General features: G+C 42.7%; 4 protein-coding genes and 1 long non-coding RNA gene across 20 annotated transcripts in view; 3 read left to right on the forward strand and 2 right to left on the reverse strand.

Moving 5' to 3' along the window:
* The first annotated feature begins 5,346 nt into the window (after positions 1–5,346).
* LOC108128238 (sodium-independent sulfate anion transporter) lies at positions 5,347–9,086 on the forward strand. Its single transcript, XM_017245726.2, has 4 exons — positions 5,347–6,681; positions 7,086–7,388; positions 7,451–7,596; positions 8,311–9,086. Exons 1-4 carry the CDS (start codon positions 5,550–5,552, stop codon positions 8,641–8,643), a joined length of 1,914 nt encoding a protein of 637 aa, XP_017101215.2. The 5' UTR covers positions 5,347–5,549; the 3' UTR covers positions 8,644–9,086.
* Positions 9,087–9,629: 543 nt separating this feature from the next.
* Positions 9,630–12,548, forward strand: Rpt6R (Regulatory particle triple-A ATPase 6-related). Its single transcript, XM_017245500.3, has 2 exons — positions 9,630–10,024; positions 10,073–12,548. Exons 1-2 carry the CDS (start codon positions 9,868–9,870, stop codon positions 11,122–11,124), a joined length of 1,209 nt encoding a protein of 402 aa, XP_017100989.1. The 5' UTR covers positions 9,630–9,867; the 3' UTR covers positions 11,125–12,548.
* Positions 11,190–13,531, reverse strand: LOC108128103 (sodium-independent sulfate anion transporter). Its single transcript, XM_017245490.3, has 3 exons — positions 13,166–13,531; positions 11,934–13,023; positions 11,190–11,872 (listed from the first exon to the last, which is right to left on the reverse strand). The coding sequence occupies exons 1-3, from the start codon at positions 13,529–13,531 to the stop codon at positions 11,298–11,300; spliced, it is 2,031 nt and encodes a 676-aa protein (XP_017100979.2). The 3' UTR covers positions 11,190–11,297.
* A 724-nt stretch (positions 13,532–14,255) lies between these two features.
* tmod (tropomodulin) overlaps positions 14,256–27,513 on the reverse strand; it is a 49,455-nt gene continuing 36,197 nt past the window's right edge. For 5 of the 15 annotated variants that reach the window (XM_070280971.1, XM_017245491.3, XM_070280973.1 and 2 more), the window contains 7 exons: positions 21,185–21,337; positions 20,612–21,124; positions 20,301–20,552; positions 20,065–20,212; positions 18,518–18,815; positions 16,425–16,661; positions 15,798–16,057 (listed from right to left, as the gene is read on the reverse strand). In XM_070280971.1, coding sequence (XP_070137072.1) covers positions 16,655–16,661; positions 18,518–18,815; positions 20,065–20,212; positions 20,301–20,552; positions 20,612–21,124; positions 21,185–21,337 — 1,371 coding nt within the window. In that variant the 3' untranslated portion in view covers positions 15,798–16,057; positions 16,425–16,654. Of the gene's footprint in view, positions 15,069–15,797; positions 16,058–16,424; positions 16,662–17,198; positions 17,699–18,420; positions 18,816–19,577; positions 19,898–20,064; positions 20,213–20,300; positions 20,553–20,611; positions 21,125–21,184; positions 21,338–21,701; positions 21,968–26,087; positions 26,196–27,513 lie in introns of those variants that run through there. The other 10 variants (XM_070280978.1, XM_070280972.1, XM_043211858.2 and 7 more) reach the window with 10 other exon arrangements.
* LOC138926525 (uncharacterized) lies at positions 22,126–26,808 on the forward strand. Of its 2 annotated transcripts, none has more exons than XR_011443075.1 (2): positions 22,126–25,962; positions 26,025–26,808. It is a non-coding gene; the product is annotated as an uncharacterized lncRNA (long non-coding RNA). The 2 variants fall into 2 exon arrangements; XR_011443076.1 differs by having other exon boundaries at positions 22,126–24,493.

Raw genomic sequence — 27,513 nt, forward strand, 5'->3', positions numbered from 1 at the left:
GAGAGTTCAGTGGCTCATAAAGGTGTCATTTGGCCACTTATGGTTTCTAATTTATGGCAGCTATTGAGTTTAGGAACGTGAAATGGCGATCGTAAGGTCGCTTACTTTGCATTCTGCAATAGCTGGCTGGGCAAACAGAGTATTTGACAGATGTCGTGCTGCGTTCGTTCCTATTTGACAAATATCGCTGCGGAAACAAGTGCAGCTGTGATAAGATAAGAAATTCCAGCTCCTCGTAACTTATACAAAGCGGGAGAACCCTGCTTAGGTAACTGTCTCATACATAAATCATGGTCCATTAATCAAGCATCAACTTCCAGACCTTGGGGACAGTAAATTTGAATTGCTAAATACCAGCGGGATGAGTAAGGAATGCGGTTTGAAGCAATGACGAGACGGGATGGTTCATGGTTCAGGGAGGCTTATTAACCCAATATTTGGGCTGGGCCAATGGCGCATATTTGTGGGTCCCGTTGATAAACCTCTATCTGCTTGCTCGCCCGAAACCCAAACAGAAACTCTTCTGTGACACTTGCTGGTTTATTATCGCCGCTGGGGCGGTAAATAAAAAACATTGTAAAGCGGGCGGGAGTGCTAATCCCAGAAATATCGGGCACCTGCTGGATTTGAATTGAATGGCAGCGAGTGGCATAAAAAGCGCACATTAGTAGCCCTAGCCCCTGAAATCGAATACCCACAGAATGCCATTTGCATTCCCGTACCAGCAGCCAGTCACGTGAAGCCGCCGCATTGCGCATACGCCGTGTTAGCCCTGCTCTGCCCCGGCTTTTTGTGGCGTGCATTGAACCGACTTCCGTCAGTGGGTTTATACGGCTTTTTTACAGCAGCCCCCCTGCAGCTATTTACGGGCCATCACTTTTAATGGAGCCTGTCGGCTAATTTTTGCTTTTTTTATTTATCATTCCCATAGCACTGCAATTGAAATAGCTATTGTTTTTTGTGGGGCGATAACATGCCGTCAGACCCTTTTTGTTGTTTCCGCTTTTATTTGATTTTTTTCTCTCTTATCGAAATTGATTTGTTAATTGGTCTGGATTGACAACTCATTAGCACAGCAATTTCGGCACACAGCTCAATAAATTAATTGGTCCGCACGGCAGCGGTTTAGCACCTCTTTTGTCCAATTATCGAAATTATAGTGGGCCATAATCTGGATCTGCTCCCCACATGATAATTATCTCGGCGACTACGACCCGTGTGTTCTAATGATTTCATATATTTTTTTTCTGGCGGAACGAAACAACAAACTAGTCACACGACCGGGTCAGTAGCCATTCCAAATTACCATTTTGTTTATTTGGAATATGCTTTACATTTAAATAAGCGCCGGCCAGGGGTGGTCGAAATTTAGTTTTCAAGAAAAATATAAATTCTCTTCTTTAATTTACTTTATTATCTTACAAGTTTTATCTTTTCTGTACCGAAGTATTTTTCCTTGTTGAGATGAAGTAAACAAATCAAATCAAAAACAAAAGCTTGTAGTTTAGTAAACAATTTTTATCTCTCTGTAATTTTTTGAATATTTGCCTATAGAGTACGTAAATAGTGTTATTTAATATTGTCGTTGCCTTCTTGAATTTCTTCATGTCATCACGGCTGGTGAGTACTCCTCCCTGGTGATCAAAAATATATGAATGCCCAGATGCTTGAGTTTCTGTATTTTGTTTTCTTCTGGTTCGGTCATGTGACCAAATTAATTCAGTTTCGCTGCCATTTCTGCGGTTATTGCCGTGATAAAAAAAACTCACACTCCCACTTTTCTCTCGTCCGAACAAATCAAAGTGGATCGAGTCACGTGAGACACAGTCAGCTTAATATCGACACGAATTTAAATGTCTGCCTCATTATGGAGGGAATTTTTTTTGCCTTTTCCCCAGGGGGATTCTTTCCGACTCGAAAAAAAAACCCTTGATCTTTGGCTGCCATTGATCTTAAACCATGACATGGATTGTAAGCCAGCTTCCTCGGCACAGGCTGACCTCAGACAAGCTTGTAGATTCATAAATTCAGACCGATCATGGATTTGGATACACGATCGGCGGGTTTTGAGTCACGTGTACTCACGGTACTCACGGTACTTTACACGCCTCAATGCAGTCCGCTGCACTCGGGTGGTGCCAAATGGAGGCGGTGGTGTCGCCGGGGGCGGTCCCAGATCGGTTTGCGTAAGGTTCGGGATCTTATACAATTAACTGAATGCACAATTAACAGTTTTATTTGAGCTGCGATTGTCATTCACTGCAATTGTTTTTGAGCTTAACTTATCTTTGTTGATTTTTGTTTACAATTGCATTGAAAGATGTGCAAAGATACATTGTACAGAGAAAAAAATAACTAAAATTACTTGAAATTTTAAAATAATTTTTTGAATTTATTAAAGATTATAATTATATTTATAATCTTACTAAGAATCTAATTATTTGAATATATGTTCTAGAAATTAATTTATTTGTTCAGTGTATAACCCCAACTACCTTACGTGCTGCCCATATTTGATTATGAGCAGTAAGCAGGGCATACAAATGGACTAGCCGTTCCGGAATGGCATGTGACCATCAAGGAGAGATGGGTTTCTCCTTATCAGAGATATCTGAGTACACCTTGAGACTTCTTTGGTCAGATAACCGCCGAAATCTGGCCATGTCCAAGGGTCTCAAAATTCGCTAGTCTCGCCTTAAGTAGGCCGCCCACGCGCGGCTAAGATTTATGGGCTTTTAATATCCAAGAGGTCTTAAGCTCATCATCATGGGTTTGTTTTTTCGTTTTATTTGAAATTATAGAAGGGAAAAACAACTGAGAGGCAGGCAGCAATAAACAACAAACAATTAACCGCACGCCAGCAAAATTAAAAGCAAATTAAATTTTCTCAAAATTATAATTGACTCGCTCCCGGACCGACTATGTACATTTAATTGTTCTCTAATGTGCCTGCCCCCAAACTCCTCCCGGGGGTTTACGTCGCGTATGAGTAATGCAAATTGACCGAACAAGTGTTGCATATATCCACTCGAGTCGCATAATCGCCGCCCAATCACCTGAACAACTAAGTCAGCGACCTATAAATATTCATAACAAATGCCGCGAAAGTATCTCAGCAATGTCGGTTGATCGGTCGGAGATCAATAAATTGTACAACTGCGGTCAAGAAATCTTTCTAGAAATACTGTCTATTAAATCTACTAATAAAGGGATTCTCCCATTGTAAAAATTTATATATTTTGGGCCATAAAAGTTTTGCAAGTACAGTAGCTTTTAATTGGCAGCCCTTTAGTGTTTTCAATATTCTATAATTTATAGATACTACTACAGTTGTTAACCAAGACAGTGAGGTGTTGAACATGACTTAACATCGATTTATATTGGATGTAATAAAAAAGTCGATTAATCATTTTTATTACAAACGTTCTGGTAGCCACAAATTCTGAACTTGACGTAAGAAATGTCCTAAAATGTAACTCCAAGTTAAAACCGCAAGCTGAAAGATAAACAACTACAAATCAGTGAAAGATAATAATTACTATTAATTTAACTGCTGTTGTGGTTTATATAATGAGAATTGAGTGCTGAAAACCCCAAGAGAAGGTGGGGATACTTTTCCCTATGAAACTACCCGGAGAAGGGCAAGCAATCTTCGACCTCGATCTAATCCCTGTAAAAGTTGTCTGATTTTCATTAGTCTACTTGGATCGTAGTTCGTAACCCATTCGTTTTTGATTCTGCTGATCCACTGATCACCCGGCTGACGCGTGTTTCCCATTTGGGGAGAAGACTGGAAATGACTAGTTATATGATTAATAGCCCACCAGCAGCCTTTGAGCCTCATTTTCGGCAGGTTTGCGGTCTGACCCGAACAAACACGTCAAATGTCATGCATTTATAGCGTGCTTTTCAGGAAAATCCCTAAAAAAAGCCCCAACACACGAAGCCAGTTTCGGATTCTGCAGAAAACTGTCGTGATGCAAATGGGAAGGTCCAAACCAGAAGTGTTTCTCAAAAACCAACCAGTCCAGTGACAATGCTCTGGTAAGGGGCTTCCATCAAATGGTAATAAAATTATACATTTAATTGCTAAATTATTTATTCGATCAGCACAGTGTTTGACGGACAGTTTGACAAGTTAACCGGTTCAATGTGATGCCAAAATAGTTGAGCACTGCGAAGTACCGACAAATTCCGGCCTTTATCTCGGTCGTACACTTGATTTATAGAGCTCACTCCTCATACTGATTTATATGCACTCTGGTTCTACGGCTGATTGATTTCCCGTGTCGACAAGCTATGGTAGCACGCGATTACCCCGATCGTAAAGATATAGAACATCTGACAAAGGTTGGCAATATTCGGCCTGGAAACTTTTGAAAATTTGCACTTGTATGAAAGATTATCGTAAATCAGTAGTGTACTTTTCTATTCATTAACAATAATAAAAAACTGACGCCTTCCTCAAGAAAAACAGGATCATTTCAATAGTTATTATTGAAATTGATTTTCTTTAAAGTTTTTTTAAAAAACCTGAGAACTGTGCAAACTTGTGGGAAGACGAATAACCTGTTAAGCCCGGCCTCTATCGCTTATAAACGAATCCAGGGTGTGAAAATCCGATCGATTCGCATGCAATAAAATACATTTCTCGATTGTTTGTAATTTCAATGAATGCGGTTCCCATGTTCGGTGCCAGCACGTGCGGAAAAATAACAACAAGAATTGTTGATTTTCCAAAGCTAACAAGTGTTTCCCCAAGAAAAAACATCTTCGATCTGTAATTGAAATGGATACTAGAATGTATTGTTAACTATTATTACAGTTACTTGACTCGGCATTCTTGAAATTATTTAATAATAAAACACACATTTTAAACATAGTATTGAACATTTCATTGGAGTCTCTCTCATGGGAGCTAGCCTCATTAAGATTCAGAAATTATGTAGTGTTATATTCATTAAAAATCTTATATAATTTCCCATTTTATTGATGTAAATAATAAATAATGATATACTTGGGGATGGGCTATGTTTCGGTTTCTCCACCAGTGTTGTCTTACTTTGGGCCTGTCCCATGTTTCCTCCCACTCGGCAAGTAACCGATGCGGCTGCGTCATTTCCATTTCTTTGGGTGGCTACACGACTACCCCGCCAAGATGAAAAGTCCCGATCTTACAGCTCCGATCCCCTGTAGCCGGTTTGGAGATAGAGCGAAGTACATTGAGAGAATCTCGCGGGGATCGGGGAGCTAATGAAAGCCGGCGGATAGTCTCGAATGCGCTCGCGATTCGCGACCCACGACGATGCCTATTTATAATCGGTTCCCAGCAGGCGGGCGGTTGTTAGCTCTGCTCTTTCTGCGGCTTCAAATCATTCCCGCAGTGGATGGCCACGCGATCGGTTCGGTCTTTGGTATACATCGTTGTAAGATCACGGTTTCAGTGTCAAGTGAGAGTGCCATGAAGCCTTAGAGGCGTCTAGAAAAGAAAAGAAGAAAAAATTGAAAAAAACCCTAATAAAATAGAATAGTTCCAAGAAAAAATCAAAATGAATCCAAGCAACGAAGGAGGTCACACCAACAATGGCTTCAGTGGTGGTTCCGAGGTATCCTTGGACATACCCACCAACACTCTGTACCACACTTCCAGGGACTGCATCGTCCAAGAGGATCAGAGTTCCAAGGAGAGCTGTCTGGAGTCCACACAAAGTTGCTGCTCGAATCTCTGGTCTAATATTTTCCGCAAGAAGACCTTGTACAAGCGATTCCCCATTTTGGTCTGGTTGCCTCAGTACAAAAAGGATTACATTTTCGGAGATATAGTGGCGGGTATCTCGGTGGCCCTCACAGTTATTCCTCAGGCCTTGGCCTATGCTGGAATAGCAGGACTCGATCTGCAATATGGCCTGTACGCCTGTTTCCTGGGATGCTTCATATACATTTTCATCGGATCCAGCAAGGATGTGCCCATTGGACCCACAGCTATATCTGCCCTTTTGTCCTTCCAAATCGCTGGAGGCAGTTGGCAAATGGCCACGTTGCTCACGTTCCTCACAGGACTCATAGAGATCCTGATGGGCGTCTTTCGACTTGGTTTCCTAATCGATTTCGTCTCGGGTCCTGTTGGAGCTGGCTTCACGAGTGCCGTGTCCTTGATCATCTTCAGCTCACAGATGAAGGACTTCTTGGGTATCAAGACCAGTGGCAATACCTTCCTGCAAGTATGGATCAGCATTGTGAACGATATCCACAACATCAGCTGGCCAGACTTTATCCTGGGACTCATCTGCATCACCCTCCTGCTGAGTCTGAGGGCCTTGGCCAGTTTCAGCTTGGGTCCCAAGGAGGGCAAGTCCTCATCCCAAAAAGTGTTTACTGGAATTTTCTGGACCATTGGCACCGCCCGAAATGCTCTTCTGGTTTGTGGAACCGCAGGACTTGGATACTGGTTGTCCTTGAGCGGAAGGGAGGATCTCGTCAAGACAGTTGGCTTTGTGCCCAAGGGAATGCCCTCGTTTCAACCACCACCCTTCCATATCGATCCTGTTTTGAATGAAACTACTGGCGAGATCCTGGAGGATGGCCAGAGCTTCTGGGATATGGTCAGCACCTTGGGATCCGGATTAATTGTGGTTCCATTAATTGCTCTTCTGGAGACAATGGCTGTCGTTCAAGCATTTGGTGAGTTTGATTTTTAAAATTAAAACTAATAAATAGGAAGTTTTTTTTTTACTTTTCCTGGATAATTTTTAATATATGAAGTTAAAAAATTTGTTTATTTTCTAATTTATCTAATTTTTCAATTTTATGCCTATTTTCTAATTTTATCGCATCATTAACTAATTTTTATTATTGTTAAAAGGTATTGGCTACTTAAATTGTAATATTTAAATTGAATTCAATTAAATTTGTAATAACGCTGTCAGCAGACACGCATTTACATGATCACGATAATTAAAGTAATAATTTATATTCCAACCATGTCGTCATTCGAAGTTGAGTCACAAATTTGCATTTTTTTTGGGAAATACTTTTTGCGCCTCTAAACTAATGTGATTTTATCTTTTTATGTTTTTCCCCTGCAGCTGACGGCAAGCCGACGGACGCCACTCAGGAGCTGATTGCCTCTGGAGTCTGTAATGTGGCCAACTCCTTTGTCCAGGGCCTGCGCAGCAACGGAGGCGTGGCCAGGGGCGCTATCCTCAATGCCAGTGGCGTAAGGACTCAGTTGTCCAATCTGTACACCAGTGTGATCGTCATCATTGCCCTGCTCTACCTCACTCCCTGCTTCTACTATATTCCCAAAGCGGCACTCGCCTCGATCATTATTGCAGCTGTGATCTTCATGATCCAATACCGTGTGATCAAGCCCATGTGGCACAGCAAAAGTGAGTCTCTACTGTTTAATTATTCAACAATTTTTATAAATAAATTATTTTCTTTACTTTAGAAACCGATCTCATTCCCGGTTTGGGAGCCTTTTTCGCCTGCTTGGTATTGCCATTGCAATTGGGCATCCTGGTGGGCATTGGCATTAATGTGGTCTTTATTCTATATCAGGCAGCCAGACCCAAGTTGCGGATCGAAACTCTGGCGGTGAGTCATCTGAATATTTTATTTCAGAGCTTTCAGGGTCTAAAAGTATGCTATAGAAATACAAAGTTCTCAGCAGGACATTGCAAAACAGCATTGTCAATATTTTTTTTTTTTTTTTTTTTTTTTTTATTATCAATCAATCAATAGTTATATTTAAAATCTGTCCGGAGATATGGACAATAATTAAATTTTATAATGGGACCTTAACTTAATGAAATATTGAGTAGTACAATGTTTGCTTATCCTAGGAAACTAATTTTAACAGTAAACCTTAGCGATAGAATTCAAGTTATTTCGCCCGAGTGGCAGAGGTCCAATGGGTGGGTCCGTTTCAGCCTCCTTGTGGTGTAGCTGTTGTCCATAAGATTGATGGCCTCAGGGTTAGGATGTCGGTCCAGCCTTTCCACGTACCTATTGGCGAATCGCTGAACTTCTTCGCTCACTGTCAATATTTTTTAAAAATCAAAACAACTTTTCGTTAAATATTACCAATACTAAAACTTAAAACACTTTTTTAATTTTTGCAACTTTTATAAAATTTTAAAATGTAGTTTATGAGTAATACTCTTTTGTTTATTATTCTTTGTCTTAAGTTTTATTCAATTTTTTTTTTTGTTAATTCATCATTCAAGTAAATGATTTAATAGTATTATGAATTTATTTGTTCTTTATTATTTTATTTATTAAAATTAAATTTTATTATATATTCTACAGACAACAAGTGGTCTCAAGTACCTGATGCTCACCCCAGATCGTTGCCTGATCTTCCCCTCAATGGAGTTTGTGCGCAAGGTGATCAATAAACAGGGTGTGAAATCCACTCTGCCCGTGGTCATCGATTGCACCCACATCTATGGAGCCGATTTCACCGCCGCCAAGGTTATTTCCACCATGGTCATGGACTTTGAGCAGCGCCATCAGCCCCTGTTCTTCTACAATCTGCAGCCTCGTGTGGCGCAGGTCTTCGAAGGCCTCAACAAGGATCTGGTGGTGATATACGACATCACCACACTCCACGCCAAACTGGCGGAGAAGACGCCCATCTAGAAGAGAGTTTCCCATGGGTTCTGTCCGTGATCAACGCTACAACCTCGACATACGATAGTTTAAGACTCGCCCTAAGTCTCTGTGTTAGCTTAGTCTCTGTTTTAGCTTAGTTTAGTTAGTTTGCCAGCGAGGCCAGCGACTCAATCGCAAGGCAAGGGCGGTCGGCCCACGCACATCGCCTTAGTTGAAAGTACCATTCCATGTGGCTAGCTCACTTAATTAGCATTTAAGTTGCGGATACCGCAGATATCTGCACATATTTATTCGGTCTCTGACGAAACAGTTTGAATTTCGCTGAGCGAACTACCAGAGTCAGAGCTTAAGTCAAAATCAGCTCCCACCCGCGATATTGCCGCCGTGCTTAGTATTATTATGTGTGAATAGCGAACTAAAAGTATTAGCTTAACTACTTAAATAAATCAAGTAAATATGATAAGTGAAAAGGCTGTGAAATTTTTATTGGTCTGGGCAAGGGCATAAATTGGAATAAAATAAAAAAACTTGGAAAGTGTCTTTTTTGAAATACTTCTAATTTTTCAATATACATGCAATGTATGAGAAGTTTTTCATCACCTACAAGTGGTTAAGGCACTAAAGGATTTGTAACTTTATCAACCTTACAATTTTTAAAAAGGAACTATAATCCACATTTGTTTCTTTTTAATTTTAAAAATAAATAAATGAATCTAATTATGGAGCTTAAATAGATGAAGAGATCCTAAGAAGGTTTTATAGGATCCTAAACATAGACCTGTTGATGTATTCAAAGTATAATATGTATTATTTAGGAATTTATTTAATATATATTTAGGAGTTAATAAAATTTAATATTTTTTTAAATATAACGACAAACTTTAACGTTTATAAAAATTAAATCTTTTCCAACACTTTTTTAACGTAAAAGTGGTAGTCGGTTTCTCAACCTTTTTATAAATTAACCAAGTTGGCAGTCATTCAGTCACCCTACCATTACAAAACTTGTCAGAAAAAACACAACCACTAGCCAAAAACTGTTGTCTCATCTTTGAAAGCTCAGTAAGCCAGCCCGCTTCAGTTCCTTTTCAAAATATTACCAAAATTTAACAAGAATTCTGTTTCTTTTTGGAAATTGTAGAGCAGAATATTTTGAAGATTAAATTCAACAGGCGTAGGTTTTTTAGGACAGGATACTTAGTGCGATACTGCTTGTCTTTAAAAAATTAAAGAATCGCTAGAACCAAAGAGATGGATGTCGATGTTGGTACTTCTGATAAAGATGGGAACGGACCTGGATTTCATTCGTATTTTACCCAGAAAATTTCTGAGCTGCAGTTTATAGTTATGGAACGTCAAAAGGATTTGCTGCGTTTGCAGGCCCAACGCAATGAACTTAATTCAAAGGGTAAGTTTTTTCAAGTGATATATTCTTTGTATAATTTTCTATTTTTAGTTCGGCTTTTAAGAGAAGAGTTGCAACTACTCCAGGAACATGGTAGCTACATTGGCGAGGTGGTGAAGCCCATGGACAAAAACAAGGTGCTAGTAAAGGTCCATCCGGAAGGAAAATATGTGGTGGATGTGGACAAATCCATCAATATCAAGGATGTGACGCCGAGCAGTCGAGTGGCTCTGAGAAATGAAAGCTACACTCTTCACAAGATCCTGCCCAATAAGGTGGATCCTTTGGTTTCCCTCATGTTGGTGGAAAAGGTTCCAGATTCCACTTACGAAATGGTGGGTGGGCTGGACAAGCAGATCCAGGAGATCAAGGAGGTAATAGAGCTGCCGGTCAAACACCCGGAGCTATTTGATGCCCTGGGCATAGCTCAGCCGAAAGGCGTACTCCTTTACGGTCCACCTGGCACAGGGAAGACTCTGTTGGCCCGCGCCGTCGCCCATCACACGGAATGCACTTTCATCCGGGTTTCCGGATCGGAGTTGGTTCAGAAATTCATTGGCGAGGGATCGCGTATGGTGCGAGAGCTTTTCGTCATGGCCAGAGAACATGCTCCGTCAATCATTTTCATGGACGAAATCGACTCCATTGGGTCTGCTCGATTGGAAACGGGAACTGGAGACTCAGAGGTCCAGCGCACCATGCTGGAGCTTCTCAACCAATTGGATGGCTTTGAGGCAACCAAAAACATCAAAGTGATCATGGCCACCAATAGGATCGATGTCTTGGATCAGGCTCTGCTTCGACCCGGCCGCATCGACCGCAAGATTGAGTTCCCGCCGCCCAACGAGGAGGCCCGCTTGGATATCTTGAAGATACACTCCCGCAAGATGAATCTGACGAGGGGCATCAACCTGCGCAAAATCGCCGAGCTTATGCCAGGAGCTTCGGGAGCGGAGGTCAAAGGAGTTTGCACTGAGGCAGGGATGTACGCTTTGAGGGAAAGACGAGTGCACGTCACCCAGGAGGACTTTGAGATGGCCGTCTCCAAAGTGATGATGAAGGACTCCGAGAAAAACATGTCGATGAAGAAATTCTGGAAGTAGCTAAGCTTACAAAAATTCTTAATAAATATGAAACTAATGTAATAAACAGTCATATAGTCATATAGTCCAGTAATCATAGTTGAAATTATTATTTTTTAAGTTTTTAAATAAAATTAGAATTTAAGTTTAACTTTTGGGTTCTCCTAACTAAATTTATTCAAATCGCTGTTATACTAACTCCTGGCCAAAGAAAGGGTACTGGCCATGCTGACACACTCACTGGTGCCATTACCAGATTCTGTTCGGTCCAAGGAGTCCACGGATCTATTGAGATCGGCATCGTCTGACCTAAGTTCCTGGTTGAGAGCATGGGTGTTGTAGCACAGGACCAGCTTCGTGTTCAAGCCCTCGAACACGCTCACAACACTGGGCTTCAGATTGAAGAATATAATCTTCTGGTGACGGCGCCGGAAATCATCCACCAAGGAGGAGATTACTTTGGCGGCAGTATAGTCCGCGGCGTAGATGTAAGTGCAATCGATGACCACTGGCAGGGTGGATTTGCTGCCGGACTTGAGCACCATGTTCCGCACAAACTCCACGGAGGGGAAAATCAGACAACGATCCGGGGTGATCTTCACGAAACGGGTGCCCTGCTGGGTCTCCAGTTGCTCGAGGGTTACCTTGGGTCGAGCGGCGTAGTACAGGATGAAGAGGAGGTTGACTCCGATGGCCACCATAATGCCAATCTCCAGAGGTAAAACCAGACAAGTGACAAAGGCCAGAATACCAGGCACTAAATCGGAACCTAAAAGGATGTATAGTCACTTGTATGGTTAGATACTCTCCCGATGGATGTCTGGACTTACGTTTGCTGCGCCACATGGGCGTGACGACCTGGTACTGAACCTGGAAGATGACCGCCGAGATGATGATAGCCGCTAGCACCGCTTTGGGAATAAAAGCGAAGTAATCGGTGAGGAAATTCAATGCCAGAACCACAATCACACCGATGTACAGATTGGACATATTGGTGCGGCAGCCACTGGCATTATTTACCGCCGATCGGGCCAATCCGCCATTGCATCGATATCCGGAGAATAGGGAGGTTCCTATGTTGCCCACTCCGCAGGCGATCATTTCCTGGGTAATATCGATCTGCTTTCCCTTGGCAAAGGCTTTGCAGACGGACATGGTCTCGAGAAGAGCCATTAGAGGCACAATAACCAATCCATAGCCCATGCTCTGAACCATTTGAAGGAAGTTCTGTCCGGGTACTGGAGGAATACCTGCCGTTTCGTTTCCGGGCTGGGCTTCAATCGAAAACGGTGGCAGCGAAAACGAAGGCATTCCTTTGGGGATCTCTCCAGTGAGTCGGAATGGGTTCGTTCCCTTAGCATCCAGGTGCATGGCGATGAGGGTGAAGAGAATAACTACCGAGGCATTTCGCGAGGTGGAGAGGAACTTGATCACGTGGTTGAAGACTCTATGGAAACTACTCTTTCTGGTCTCTTCTTTAGGTCCAATTTTAAGTTTCCCCAGACTTCGCATGGCGAGCAGGAGGAACACGCATCCGAAGCCCAAGCACGTGTCCGCCACTCGCGCATTATTGATGTCCTTGAACATGCTGATCCAGGTGGCTAGGAAGGAGTCGCCTTCGCTCCTTACGCCCAGCATCGATCGCATTTGGGAGGTGGAGACAATCAGAGCCACAGCACTGGTGAATCCAGCACTAACTGGGCCGGAAACGAACTCCACCAGGCAGCCAAGCTTGAAGATGGCCATCAGAATTTCAATAATGCCAGTCAGGAAGGTCAGCAGCACAGATCTTTGCCAGGAGCCCTGGGCGAACTGGAATGTCATCAACGAGGCCACAGCGGTGCTGCCAATGGTGCTATCCTTGCATGTTCCCAAAAGGACGTAAACGAAACAGCCCATGAAGGCGCCATAGAGGCCATACTGAAGGTGAAAAATATGAATTATTATTCCTGCATAGCACCTTGAGTACTTATCTTAACTGGAACATGATATAATAACCATATCACCAAGTGAGTTCTGTATTTTAGAACTATAGTTCCAAGGACTCGAAAAAGATACCTACCTCGGGGGGCAATCCCACTACGCCTGAGTAAGCCAGACCCTGGGGAATTACTGTGAGTCCCACAGTGAATCCGGCTATAAGGTCGCCGATGCAGTCACGGGTATTGTAATGAGGCAGCCAGGTGAGGAAGGGGAGTCGCCGCTTGAGAGTCTTCATCCGGAATATATTTTTGGCATACTTGGCACAGCAGGAGGTGCCATCATCCGCATCCTTGGAGGCCTCCAACTGCTCCAGGCTCTTGCTCTTCGAAGTGCGATGATCGGTGATGAGAATAAAGTCCGAGAAGGAGCTGTGGAACTGCGCCTCCAGGTTCTGACTCACCTCCGCCTGTTTGCGGAAGGTGACCTCGTTCTCCAACGTGGACATTCTGGACAAGAACTGCGACGGAACTGATGGACTGATGCGATGGGCAAGACACGCCCGATAAGCCTGATGCTCCAGGCGGCTGCGTCACGCGCTCTTATCTCGGGAGGCTGTTTGCCCAGATTCCGACGCGTGTCGTGAGTGGAAGAGGGATACAGGTTGTATGTTTCAGTTATATCCACAGCGCTTCCATAAACACGCCAAACTCTACACTCCACTCGGCAGCGGTCGGGGTCTCGACAATGGACTAGACCCCTTTGTTTGCCTTCGAATTCTCGGCCTGCCAACTGGCACAAGTGTCCCCATTGATAATCGAAATTTTTCCATTAATCAAAGCGCCAGGTATGGAGAATTGAGATGTCGATTGAGTGTACACTCCCATTCCCCGGGTAAATATTGATGTTCAGTTATCCAGCGGTGATTAGAGCATCAGGTACTCGGTGTCGCATCTCGACTAATAATCGAAAGTGACTCGAGATACGCATCAAGGAAAGATGAAGGGCGATACAATTCAGTTATCAAGAAGCTGTTTACCAGCTACTGTATAATCCGATTTTATCTTTACGGCTGACTTTTAAAGATTAAAAGTAGGAACGGAAGTTTACCAACTATCTTTAATTGTGCAATTTAACATCAGAGGGAGATAAATAAAGAGAGTGAAGTGTCATAAAAAGAAAACTCTTTCCTTAAAAAACCTTTAATTCCCAACCACAAAAAGCCATCTATATTTTGTATTTTTATAATTTTTTTTATTTAATTTTAAAGTTTTTACATGATTTTTAAAAATTGTATTTTAAAAGCATTGCATTATGTCATATAAAGTAAGATATATCATTACATTATACAATTGTTTGTTTCTCATTTGTTTTGTGTGTTTAACCATAAGTTAAATTTATGTTTAAGCATTTTCATAATTCAATAGCAGTAAATTGTTTTTAGAGACCATGGCTATATATGTATCATATATATATAAAGTGTATATAAGTATTATGTATTTTTATGTGTATGTGTGTGTATCATGTATATGCATTTGGATATAAACACAATTAAAACTAAAATTTAGAATCGTTATCCCATCTGGGGGATAAACCGGGGACAGAATGGAAATTATATCGAATAAAATAAAATTAAAATAAAGAACATGATTGGCGCAGAGGGCGTGTGTGAAGCTACAGCGTAAATGTGAAGAAGTGCTTAAGGAAAGAATTATTTTAAAAAGAATCAGCTGCCAAATGCAAGCAGATACCAATGTGTACGTGTGTGATCCTGGGTTTCAATGACAATTCGCCTAACTCGTAACAAACAAATGTGATTATGCTTATATGGTGAACCGAACACAAACTCGAACCGAAATCATCAATCTGAAGAACGCAACAAACACTAAACAGAACAACTAAACAATGCTTCGTGTGAGTACAGCAACAAGTATGAAAACACTTTGTTTTTTGTTGTTTTATAGACTCCAAATCCAATACATCCTACTGCCAGACGCCAATGGTGTAGTTCCTGCTCAGATGTCCCATGCGACGTTGACGTCCAACTGAAAAATACACACGGAAGCGGGATTAGTAACTTGATCCGAATAATTCCTCTTGCTGACTGTTAGGAAAGGCAACACCAAATCGGTTAGCTCTAGATTCTAGGGTAGATATAATTATAAAATGTCTTAATTATTTTTTTCTTGGGCATGACGCACAGAACTGACAACAGTGTCAACAGAAATACTGCCGTTGTTGGCTTAAGACTAACCTAAAAAGATGCTAACCAATGGCTAAAGTCCATAAATATTTACCGGGCCAGTTAGGCTTTATTTTCGTCCAATTCCAATTGAGGCGCCAAACTTGACGCTTTTATTTTGCTTTCGGGGTCACCAAGGGAACTTAGGTGTTAACTTATGATTACTTATGATAAAAAATAAAATTAAGATACTATTCTAAAAATCGAAGATTTTGAATTATAAAATTTAAAACCGGAAGTAAGCTCAATAGTCTATAGAACTAAGCTTGTAAAATGTCCTTTTGGAGACTTATTTCCGTTTTTTTATATATTCGAAAGAAAAAAACTTACGTAACTACTGTAGATGAAATTACTCTAGATTGTGAAATTATTATTTACTTTCTTGACTCATTTATTTGTCTAAATACTTTACGTACATCATGTCACACATCATTCTTCGGTGTTAGTTCACATTTGGTTGGTAGATTGGTTCGGGTTTCACAATAGGACTTTGTTTCTTGGTGGGAGAATAGGTTGGATAGAAATTTGTAGATTTGTTGCCGCGGTTGTTGTATTCGTGGTTGTTCTGGTTCTGGTTGCTGTTGGTGTTCTGGCTTGGATTGCTTGTTAATTTGGTAGTCAAGAGTTGGACAACGAATGCACACACATAGTAGATGGCTTTCTGCTTGATTTTGTTCTTGGGTGGTGGTGGTGGTAGCTTAAATTTGTTGTTGGTTGCTGCTATATAATTGTTTTCTTTTTATTTTTCGATTTTGTCTTTTTATTTACGCTGGTTGAGGCGTTTCACACGTACTGGAAACACAAACACAGAAGGATCGAGTGTGTGCGTGGGTGGGTTGGGAAGAGAAGAAACAAATAAATTTTTGGCATTAGTCAAGTGGTGGCACAGAGTGAAAAATAGAGAGGAATTCAACAATTTTAGTCGTTTGGTTAGTTTCAAATTCGTTCAATCAATCAATTATGTAAATAAGGGTTCAGTCAGGGGGAAGATACAACATTCAAGGCATCCCCGAAATTGTTCGGTTTTATAAATGCGATTTTCTTATCATATCTATAAGCTTTTCGGATTTTATTAATATGGTTAGGGGGCTATTTTTCAGCTACAGAATCGCACACTTTAAAAAACGATCAAACAACAAGTATACAGAAGGGTACCAACTGTTCGTCTGCGCCGAATGCAGAGCTACACTATTATTTCAGGATCGAGTTTTATATTTTTTATATATTCATGGCTCTGATGTCGGTGGTGCTGCTGTTTTATTTTCTGCTGTTAGTTGTTGGTTCTTATTGAATCACAAAAGTGTCTTAAAACATTTTATGCTTGCTGTTGGGGATTATGGTTTACTTTGATTCGGATCTGGGGTATTCACTTAGATCATACATCGCAGTTTAATTCCTATACGAAGAGAACGTCATTAGAGCTGGTTCGCTCACTTCAAAAGTGGTTAGGTGTGTGGATTGTGTTCTGACTGGTTAACACACAACATGCAAATGTTTGGATGGGAATAGTGCAACACAAATAATGAAATCATGCAAAAGATGGTTAAATCAAACAGTGAACAACTAAAGTACTCATAATGCAAGTGTTCATGACTGATCATTACAAACAGAAAGGTAAGATGGGCTTCGGTTGACCGAAGACTGGGAAACCCTTGCAAACAAAATAATATTTTAAATCAAATAGAAAACTTTGGTTAATTTGCAAGGACTTGGCAAGTTCCTGTTTTAGTTTACAGTCATTATCTATATTATCGAGTTATGGAAACATTCAGCCAAATGCAGTTTAAAGACTGTCTCTATTCGAAGCTGCACAGGCTAGAAAGCTATATATATATTTTTTGGTGGCTTTGGTTATTTTGCAAGTTGCAACAACGTGATTAGCAGAAGAATTGAAATTTGAAGAAGTTGAAGGAGAATCCGTGCTCATAGATACCTGTGTCAAGCTTTAGAGAAAAGTATATACGTGTCGCCTAAACGTTTGTTCTGCTGGATTATAAAACAGGCCTCGAGTTCGAACAGAGCCCGATCTAGATGGGCCTGCTTGAACTGCGCTTTAACGTTATATAATTGTTAAGTATAGGTATATAGTTTTGATATTTCACTTCGTTTCTTTGGTTTCAGTTTGCTGTGCTTAGTTAAGTCTCTCTAGAGTATATAGATATATATTATTTCCGAGCTCGGGGGCTGATTTATCTTTATCTTAAACTTCTGCTCCTGCTTTGTCCTTCTTCATTATACAAGTATTATATTATACACGTTCTCTCGGTGTTATGGGTTTATGTTTTTTATCTTCGGTTCTTGGGTTTAGATTACAAAACGCTTTAAAAATGGTTTAGTTGCTTGCTTTCTGGTCTGCTTATTGAATTCTTGTTGACTTTCTGTGCAGATTATTGAAAAATCTGAACTGCAGTCGCAACTCAAGATCTTTTCTTACTGTAAACGAGAAACAGAGAGGGGAAAAGAGAGAATAGGACACATAAACAAGGGTGATACAGATAGGACAATAAATAAAAGGAACATAACATATAGAGTATAATCGTGGGGCTTTCGTATAGTATTTGACTTTTGACTGTCTCGAATACTGTTTTCTGGATTCTGTTGGCTGATCTCTGTGGTTGGCACATCTTTTCTTGGGCTTTTCGTGTCGAGATAGAAAGATACAAGATACAAAACAAAGAGTGCTGCGATGAGTGTGTCTATGGGTGTGCGTGTGTGTGGTTGGGTTAGTAGCACGCAACTGATCTGAGTGATGGGGGATCCTGATCATATTATTTACAAGGATCGGGTGTGATGAGGCAAGCGACTGACAACGACGACATGGAAAACATTTATTTATTAACTAAGAGTTTATGTGCTGGACTCGGTCTTCGGTTTCTGCACAGGGGATACAAATTCAACAACCTTGCCATTTATATTTTACTTTTTAAACAATAAGGACATTTTTTAACAAAAATATAAATGGCAATTTTGCAACTGTCTCTGGGCTTTTTCTCAGTGTATTCTTCGGGGTATGTACAAGTTCTTGGTCTGCAAGATCACAGGGGTGTTCGGTTTGGGTTTCATTTTCGGGCAACATCAACAACGACAACATCGAGGTTACATAACCAATGAGACGAAAAGGACAAGGCGAAAGTGGATCGAATGACTGTCTGTACATGGCTCGCAATTGTGGTTTCTGTGGATTCTGGTGGCTGTTGTGGTGGTGGTGTTCTGTGGCTTTCAGTGGCTCCGGTGGTGCGGCCCCTCACTCACGTGTGCGCTTGGTAGACACCCTCGTCGTCGTAATTCGGGGTCACCGAGCGACTGCCCGGCACCACCATGTTGTCCGGGTCGAATTCCGGATCGAAGGCGTCTCCGCCGCCGCCGCGGATCACCATGTTATCTGGATCCACCTCCACATCGTAATCGTCCGCCGGCGGTTGCGGCGAGGGCGACGGCGACGGAGTGGGCGTGGCCGATCGGTGGTAGCTCACCAGGTCGCGTTCAATCTCCATGTTCCCGGGCAGAATCAGCTTGGGCAGATTCGGTTTGAGTTTCTGAACCCGGAAGACTGCGACCGATCGTTTGTAGTTGTTGAGTTGCGTGTTTAGAGTTCGAGTTGAGTTGAGTTGCCATTTACAACAGACAAGTGGATAATTGGTTAATGTTTCTATATCTTGGCAGGTCACTATTACAGTCTATGGTAATTACAAGAGACGGATAGAGAGAGACGAGGGTGGACGAGGGAGGAGGCACAGAGAATAATTACATCGGAGGATCCCAGCTAGCGAGATCCGTTCTCTACTCTAGGGGACAAACATTGAGTTAGCATGGACTGGACATGGAAGAATGATATACGCACTGATTCTTCTTACATATAATGTGTGTAACTTTAATCAAAATAGTAGCAACTAGCTGAGGTCTAGGGTGCTTCTACTTTTTTCGACCCATCCACCGACTTAGTCTATCTTATGGAATCCTTAACCAGGTACGACACTCAGTGAACGAGAACGACAGGTGAGAACGAACGATAACATGGTAACGTGAACGATAACGAAAACGAGAACGAAACGCAACGAAGGCTGATGAAACGATGTGAGAATGGAGAACGATGTGGTTAATGCTAAACCAGAATTATCTGGATCTGGTTCTAGACCTGGATCTGGACCTGAATCTGGATCTGGAACTGGAACTGGACAGATGATGGGCTGATGAAGGCCGAAAACAGTTTACCTGGTTACCACACATACAAACGGGAGATAATTATAGAGAAAAGTTTGAGAATAGTGGGTCGAGGGGTAGACGCAACTGTGGCAACAACAACTTGGAGCTTGGTTACCAAACGGGCTCAAATCTTCTTCTCGGCACCGGGTCCCGGCGAGGAGGATGCCTGGAGATTGCGCACAAGGCGCACTGCCGGTGGCAAACCAAGAGATACAGTATCTGCCGGATCGGTGAAGGTGCGCGCCTTGATGAACTGCTCGAAGGCAGCCAGGCACTTGGCCCGCGTGGGCGAGGTGTCCTTGGCTGCCTTGGCAGCAGCATGATCGGGATGGAGGCTGGGTGAAGATGGTGGCTGTGACGATGACGAAGCTGTGGTGGTGGAGGCGGTGCTGCTGATGCTGCTGGCTAACATACCTTGTTGCAATTCACCTAAACGCGCAAGTGAGGCAACTCGATCAATAAAATACCTAATGGATACTCAATCCTAGCGAGGGGAGAACGCGGAGACCAACGCTGATCGCCTGCTGATCGATGGGAGGGGATGCAACCCAGCGGAGTGGCAGGGTCACAAGGGCAAACCCCCGGGGTCAACTTACTTCTGTCGATGTTGCGCTGCAGGTGAGCGGCCACACGGTGACGGGCGTCGTTGAACTCCAGGTGCAAGCCGAGGCGCAGCAGCGACGAGTTCTTCTCCACCAGGTCGGTGATCTCCATCTCGATCTTGTTGCCCAGCACCGCAGATCGCTGCGTTATTGAAAGGAAAAGAGGTTTAGTTTAAAAGCACTCAGTGAGATTTCAAGCCCAAGGGTGGGCTTCAGAAGAGCTCCCTCACCTGATTGGAGGCCCTGAACTCCTCAATGGTCCGGCACTTGAGCAGGGCTTGCACCAGCTTGACGATCACGGGCGGACTGATGAAGTTGGTCTCGACGTTTAATACTCTCAGGGTTTTGCTCTTCTCGATGGCCTCCGCCAGCAGGAGGGCTGTCTTGTCGGTGAGGCCGACGTTTGTCAGCGAGAGGACTTCCAGATGTTCGTTCTGAGGCAGTGCGGCAAACAGTTGCTCGAGCTTCTCGTCCGAGATGTTCTGCGGATAAATCACTAAAGTTAGTTTGCTTTTAAAGGAAATATGATTTAATGTGAAACCTTAATGTTGTTCAAGTTGAGGTCGATCAGCTTGGAGTCGTCGTCCTTGACCCGCTTAATGGACTCCTCGACATCTGTGCTGTTGGGCGGATCCATGGGGAAGAGCTTTTGCTGCGTAGACTTGGTGATGCCGTCCCAGCCCGTGCCCACTGGCTGGCCCTTGTTGAGCAGCGAGGCGTGGTACTGGTCCTGGTTCATCATCGAGTGGAAGCCCAGGATGGCAGCCAGATCGATGATCTCCTCCTGCGTGGCGTCGTTGAGGGCGTGCTCGTACTCCTCGCCCAGATCGATGGCGATCTGTTCCTCGGCCTCGATGTCGAGGGCATCCCTTGGCGGGGGCACCCACTTCTTGCCACGAACCTTGCCCTGAACAAATGGCTCGAACTCTGGCTGATCGGGGGTCTCGATAGCCTGCTTGTTGATGTGCTCGATCAGCTGCTTGCGGTTCAGCGGCCCGGTGGCGTCCTTGGTGCACTCATAGCTGCAGCGCTGGTCAGGCGGCAGGAAGTTGTCCTAAAGAGGTATCACATTATTGCATCATTTGGAAAGTTTTGTTAACAAAAGGACACTCACATCGGGATCCACTTCTTTGGCCAATATGGTTATCTCCTCGGCCGAGAGCTGGGCCAGCAGACTCTCCACATCCACATCATCGTACTCGCTCAAGTCCTTGCCATACAACTTGGCCGGAGTGGTGAGCGTGGTTGTCTTTGTGGTGGCTGAAGTCTGGAATAATAAATAAAATAATATTTTAAAAGTCTGTCTAATTTCTAATAGTTGCCTAATTCTTAAAACTACTTGTGGTCTGACTTTAATTCACTTTTTAATGATTCGCTGCACTTCCCAGGCGATAGAAATCTTGCATCATGCTGTGTCTTTTCAAGTGAAACTAGCATGCTACGGTTGGATCTCAATCGCAGGCCAATCTTCCCACGCTTTTGCTCTCCTTTTCCCTTTCCTTTCAGGTCAGCCATTGTTTTCACTTTTGTCCACCTTTCGGCTGAGAGCGAAAGTTCAGGGGGGTGGCCAGGAGGAGTTCAGGGCACCTAAGGAGACCTAAGGCTACTTAAGTACACTTTTCTTTTCGCACATTTTTCTGCTTGAGGCGGAGGCTCACGGGCGGCTGCGGGGCCCGGCGCTTCACCTTTGGCACCGGGCGCAGCTTGATCTTCTGGAACTCGGCCACCGGGAGGGCACTCTCCATGCTGGCTTCTAGATTTCGCGCGAATCGATATGTCGAATATGCAACGGAAATATGACAAATCCAATTATGAATGCAGCTCGACAGCTTGCAGCTCACAGTTCACAGCTCACGGCTCAACGCTTTCAGCGATTGTGGTTGCGACTTGGGACTGGGTCTGCGTTCCACCACCGACTGACTGGCAAAAGAGACCCACCAAAACACCAGACCACCAGACCACTACCACCGAATTAAGGCAAGACAACCACATCGAAAGCAACAGCAGCAGCGGCAGCAGCGAGAGTCGTGCAACATTCGCTTCGAGCCAGGCCAAAGACAAGCTGCAATGGCTCAGTCAGTCATTCAGTTAGTCAGTTACTCAGTCAGCCAGCCGATTCGAGTCGAGTCACTGAGCCAGTTGGCCTGAAGAGTTGGCGATGTAAATTAGGGGCACGGAGAGAAAAATCGTCAATATAAACAGGCCCTAAAGGTTGGGGGGGAGTTGATGAATATTAATGTCTAAGGATCGAAGAAAAATGTTTGACAAAGGACCTCTTACAAAATAGACAGGCGTAGGCCCTAAAAAAGCTTTAAGAATATCCCCCCGAGTTAATAGAGTATTTTTTTCAATGTTTGTAGGGGGACAGGCTCAACCAACTGTGGCATGACTCTCATGTCGGCAGTGTCTGCACTTAAACGATTTCGTAGTGGGAAACGGTTGTGCAACTCTTCCAGATTCCGAATATAAATAAGTCAACAAATTGTGGCCCATAAACAAGCCGGAGCCGGGCGGAAGTCCCCTCGAAAAGCCACGAAAACGACATTAGACATGGGGCTGGGAACAGTCGCTAATTTACATAACGACACTTGAAGAATTGTAACAACTTCGGAAAATAAATTCTAGCTAAGCGTGACCGAATAAAGAGCGTTTAGGGCGGGCAGGCAAATCAGAAGACGATGGAAAACTGGTTTCGCCTGGAGGGCAGAGTGCCAGGAACCGCGACGGACCCGCGAAGTGGCCATAAAACCGGGGCTTAAACTCCTCTTTGGCCGCTTACGTTTACGTTTACTTAGAGCTTTTAAGGGAAACCGGTTTCGGGCACAATAGGTACAGCTACCATTTAGCCAGAAACCAGCAAACAGCTACTCCGAGTGTACTAGCGTACTAGCAAAGCAAAACAAACCCACAAATGGCCAACTTTGGCTGGCACTTTGTGGCGCAGATGACGCTCCCAGATACTCGTACGTGTATCTGATAGATACAGCTAAATGCCAGCGACTGACCCACTTCCTAGTGGAGCTCAAGAGCCGGCGATTATGTCAGCTCCTCCTAATGCTTAAAATCAGCGATTCTTCTCGATTCGTTTCGCTTGGCATCGAGTCGATTGTTGACATTTCAATTGGGGACAGAGAACAAACACCCTCAACGAAACTCCACGGCCACTCGGCTTCAGTCCAATCGCGGCGGAGGGCCTCTGGAGATGGAGCGGCGACTGTAAACTGTAGAATCATAAAAAGTAATTGCAAAAATAATTGAGTTCACGGCACTCCGGAGACACTCTGCCACATCTGGAGAGGAGGACAAATAAATTCAAGCGAAAACAAGTTGCTCTTTGGTTGGTCGAAGTTTAAGATACACTTGGCATTAAATAGTAGGGTATATACTTGTTGAAAAGTTTGCCAATAGATCCTTCTAATCAAACTTGCATCAAAGAGACCTGTTCTCCATGCAAATCCACCGCGTAAACAAGACGCTAACTTGGCAACCGCCAACCAGATCCAGCCGAAATGTATCTGTCAGATACGAGTCGTCAACACATTAAAAACTGTTAACTGGCGTGCATCTGTCAGCCACCAAGTCCCGAGCCAATTAGAAGATGCGATGCGCATAAACTGTAGCCTCCAAGTACGCCGGATAAGCGGAGTAATGGAGTGGCAGGCTCATTAATTGCAACGGGCCTTGGAACGGTAGTGCCAGATACAAAATAAACCATCCAAACCAGAGCTGGGGAGCCATGTACTCCGCCCACAGCTGGTAGTTGGCTGTCATTGGATTTCGTGCAATTACAAGGCAAGTACTTGTCAAGAGATATGGTTGAGCTGAAAGGCCAAACTGACTGGGAAGCAGTTGCTTGGCAAATCTCTAAAGATTTTGTCTAGAATAGCTTTGAATGGATAAGGGTCTTTGTTGAGCTTCAAATGCCCCATAAAGTTGTTTATAAATGCAAATCAAAGCAATGGATGACTGGTTTTAAAGCCTTTGAGGAAGAACATAATGAAATAGTTGATCTCCTGCTAGAGATTTCCAAAATCCAGCTGGGTAGGTAGAACCAGACTAACCCCGGCTTAAGGAGGACCACATGTGACCTACTTAGTGCCATACCCCGAATGGCGGGACGAAATGTGAAACATGTTTTTCGGTTATTTGCAAAAATGGTGAGTATTTTGTATCTGACGGGTGACTGCTCTGGGCGGCGGTGGTCAAGGTGCTTAGGCGATTTAATTAAGCGGCACAAGGCACACGGCAGAAGAAGTAACAAGAGTGTTTAGCGGTCACGTTTACAGCGAAAAATTTCACATTGCCCGCGGAGCGGAGCGGAAAAATTGTGGAAACTCAACAGAAGCGGCAAACTAAACAACAAAAAAACCCAAACACACACTCAAAGTGCATGAAAAGTTGGCCGGACACGTCCCAAAAACAGGTAAAAGAAATGGGAAGAGCCGGCTGGATGGGACCTGGCTAATGACCGGCTGTTGGCGTGGAAATGCGTCGGAAAAGGGAACTAGGGGAAATTGCAATCGTAGCAGGAAATTTCGAGCAAGAAACGTTAATTACAACGCGACCGGGCTCACTTTTATGGCCATTCGACAATTAGTCGCGTGGAAAACCAGAAATCACAAACTGAAGGTGAAAAGATGCGTTTCCATTTCTTTCTATTTGTTTGTTTTTTTTTCTGCCATCTCTTAGGAAATACTTTCCCGAGCAGTCATACATCTTTCATTGCCTGATAGACTGTCGGTTTTGTAAGCCATACAGCACTATTTTCTTGGGGCATGATGGTTTATTGCATTTATCCCGCTGTCGCTCCCCAAAGTGCCTGCATAAATCTGAAAATGCCGGGATGAAAGGAGTTCGCCTCCAAAGCCAACTCCCCCCGGAGTATGGCAGTCGATTGCATATTCAGTGAACACGAATATGCTTTTTATATGGCCATATTTTATGCAATTTGCATGCCAGCAGCAGGCAGCTTAGAGCCCGAGGGGCCGGGGGTCGTGGGAGGTCGTCCTCTGGAAAGTTGAGACCGCAGCTGGTCAGTGCGAAAGGGAGTCCGGCTGGGGGTCGGTTCTGAGCTGGATCTGCCTTCACTGAGGCGTTGCAACTGCTGAAAACTGAGACGTCGATAGTTCCGCCTCAATGCACTCGCATTTAAAACAAGTGGCTGTGGAGGAGGGCGGCAGTTTGGACTAGAAGATACCCACCAAGTTCTGAGATAGTTTAAGTTCCAGTAAATGCATCCCCCCTAGCTCTCGTCAATTACACAGTATGGTATGAAGCCAAATCACTGCCGCCTCGTTGCAACCAGAAATCTCCGATATCAAAGCTTGGCTGCATCACAGAACGAGGAGTGGGGATACTGGGTGGAGGTGCTGGGGTGTTGGCAGCAACTGACAGTTGGCAAGGAAAACTCCGTTGCAGTGGCAGGCAACTTTCCCGATCTAAATTGAATCCGCACATAATGCACAGATGTCGCTAAAGCCAGAGAGCCTCCCGAGGAGAAAAAGTGAAATTCGAGCAGCAGACGCATTTAGACAAAATGAGAAACGTGCGTCGCATTCTCAGTTGGAGACTGGAGCCCCAATCATCAATAAGATGCCCAAATAAGCCAGCCAGTAGAATCATAATAAATTATGGTCTGCCCGGAACCCAGTACCCCGCAGTTCCCGCGCTGAGAAGTGCTGAAATTTATGTAGTTTACATTTGACTTTGAATTTCAAAAGTGACTCGGCTCTGGGTCACGTTTTCACAAATGTTTTTGCCCAGGAATGTGGCTAACAATGGTGTTTAGGGCGGGCGGTTGGGGGCTGTTGGTTGTTTTGCCTCCGAGGGGTGGGGGTCTCGGGATGACAAACTGTCAACCAGTGAAAGTTGGCTGCCAGACAAAATTTGGATGTAAATTAATTAAAAATTCATGTAAATTTCCTCACTTTTCATTTGTCTCCCTCTTTCTCCAGTTTTCCCCGAACGGGGTCTTTGACTTGCCCTGTTTACACGATGGGAGTGTTGGCCATAATTACCATTTGTTTACTCAACTCCCGGGAAATAGTTTCAACAATCAGTTGCAAGTGCAGCGAGTTGAACGAACTTTTTAAAATTCGAGAAATTCTCGGCGAGGTTTGTGTTTTTTAGACTAAAGGTGGGAGTATATTTGATTTCAGCATCGATACTATCGATTTTATGCCATCAAGAATGAAAAATAAATTTTGAACAAAAACAAAATTATTTTTTAATACGTTAAATACTAAGCTATTGAGAAATAATTTTCAAACGAATTTTGTTACCTTGGAATGGTTGACAAAATTATATTTTTTTTTTTGCCTACATTTTTGTTTATTTTATCGAATATTGAAGTATACATTTTATTTCCAAAAAACAAAACAAAATGAAAAACAATTTTGATTGACATTTATATTAATTTCATCGAATTAAAACAAATTTACTCTATAAACTTTATAGTATAAGGTAAACGCTGTCTGCCTGCTCGGATTTCATTGTCCGCTACTGTACCATATATATAATTGTATAATATATACATATATTGTAAAAGAATTGAAAGGTTAAATAAGAATAAATTGAAAATAAACCTATTTTTCTTATGGCTTCTTTGAGAATTTAAATAATGTGCCATTTTTTAATGAGTTAAATACCTAATCTTAGAAAAAAAGACTACCATTTCCTTTGTCTTTTATGGGTTTTGAGCAAAATACTCAATCAAAATTTTAAAAATGTTCCTAATTTGCTCCCCACTGTATGTTAATTTATTATACAATATTTTCTCTTCTTTTAATATCTCTCTTTAAATAAATGTATTAGCGCATACTATGTGGGTAAGTATCGTATCGCAAGTATCAAATCAAACTTTATGGTAGAGGCATTTTTGGTAGGGGCAAGTTTATTGAAAAAGATATGAAAATAGTATAACTGAGTCTTCAATTTTCAGGAAAATGATTATGAAATTTTAGATTAAGAAATTTAACTTTTTAATTGTAACGATTGTTGTGGTTTTTATGTTATATATGCCGGGATTGTGGGGCACATACATATATTATTGCGTTATTTAGCATTTAAGCCTCAATTTCGGTAAAAAGTGTCATGCTATACCGTCGGGGAAATGCCTCAGTATGTTATCTATTAATGAATTAATCTCAAGATATTAAATTCATTAATTATTTTTTCGAAGCTCCATTTTCTAATAGATCAAGAAAAATCTATTTTAGACCACACACTAGGATTTTTAGCAGGGACTGTAATTATTATGAGTTTTATTTTAAAAATCACAAAATAATCATTATTCTATGATCGAAAAGAAATCTGAAAATAATCATTATTCTCTGATCTTTTCGATAAAAAATCATGAATAATCATTATTTTTAATTTTAAAAATATCACTCTATTCATGATTTCGCGCTAGGTATTAGATTTTCTTGATTTTTGACTGCATAT

The sequence above is a fragment of the Drosophila bipectinata genome, chromosome 3R (genome assembly GCF_030179905.1).
Source record: "Drosophila bipectinata strain 14024-0381.07 chromosome 3R, DbipHiC1v2, whole genome shotgun sequence".
Classification (NCBI taxonomy): Eukaryota; Metazoa; Arthropoda; class Insecta; order Diptera; family Drosophilidae; genus Drosophila; species Drosophila bipectinata.

What these genes read in the sequence shown, in the direction of transcription:
- Rpt6R (XM_017245500.3), top strand. Translation starts at nt 9,868, where the DNA reads ATGGATGTCGATGTTGGTACTTCTGATAAAGATGGGAACGGACCTGGA. An exon ending in CAATGAACTTAATTCAAAGG is followed by an intron (nt 10,025 to 10,072) that starts GTAAGTTTTTTC and finishes TTCTATTTTTAG; the next exon opens with TTCGGCTTTTAAGAGAAGAG.
- LOC108128103 (XM_017245490.3), bottom strand. Translation starts at nt 13,531, where the DNA reads ATGTCCACGTTGGAGAACGAGGTCACCTTCCGCAAACAGGCGGAGGTG. An exon ending in TAGTGGGATTGCCCCCCGAG is followed by an intron (nt 13,024 to 13,165) that starts GTAGGTATCTTT and finishes TTTCACCTTCAG; the next exon opens with TATGGCCTCTATGGCGCCTT. An exon ending in GCCCATGTGGCGCAGCAAAC is followed by an intron (nt 11,873 to 11,933) that starts GTAAGTCCAGAC and finishes ACATCCTTTTAG; the next exon opens with GTTCCGATTTAGTGCCTGGT.
- LOC108128238 (XM_017245726.2), top strand. Translation starts at nt 5,550, where the DNA reads ATGAATCCAAGCAACGAAGGAGGTCACACCAACAATGGCTTCAGTGGT. An exon ending in GGCTGTCGTTCAAGCATTTG is followed by an intron (nt 6,682 to 7,085) that starts GTGAGTTTGATT and finishes TTTCCCCTGCAG; the next exon opens with CTGACGGCAAGCCGACGGAC. An exon ending in GCCCATGTGGCACAGCAAAA is followed by an intron (nt 7,389 to 7,450) that starts GTGAGTCTCTAC and finishes TCTTTACTTTAG; the next exon opens with AAACCGATCTCATTCCCGGT.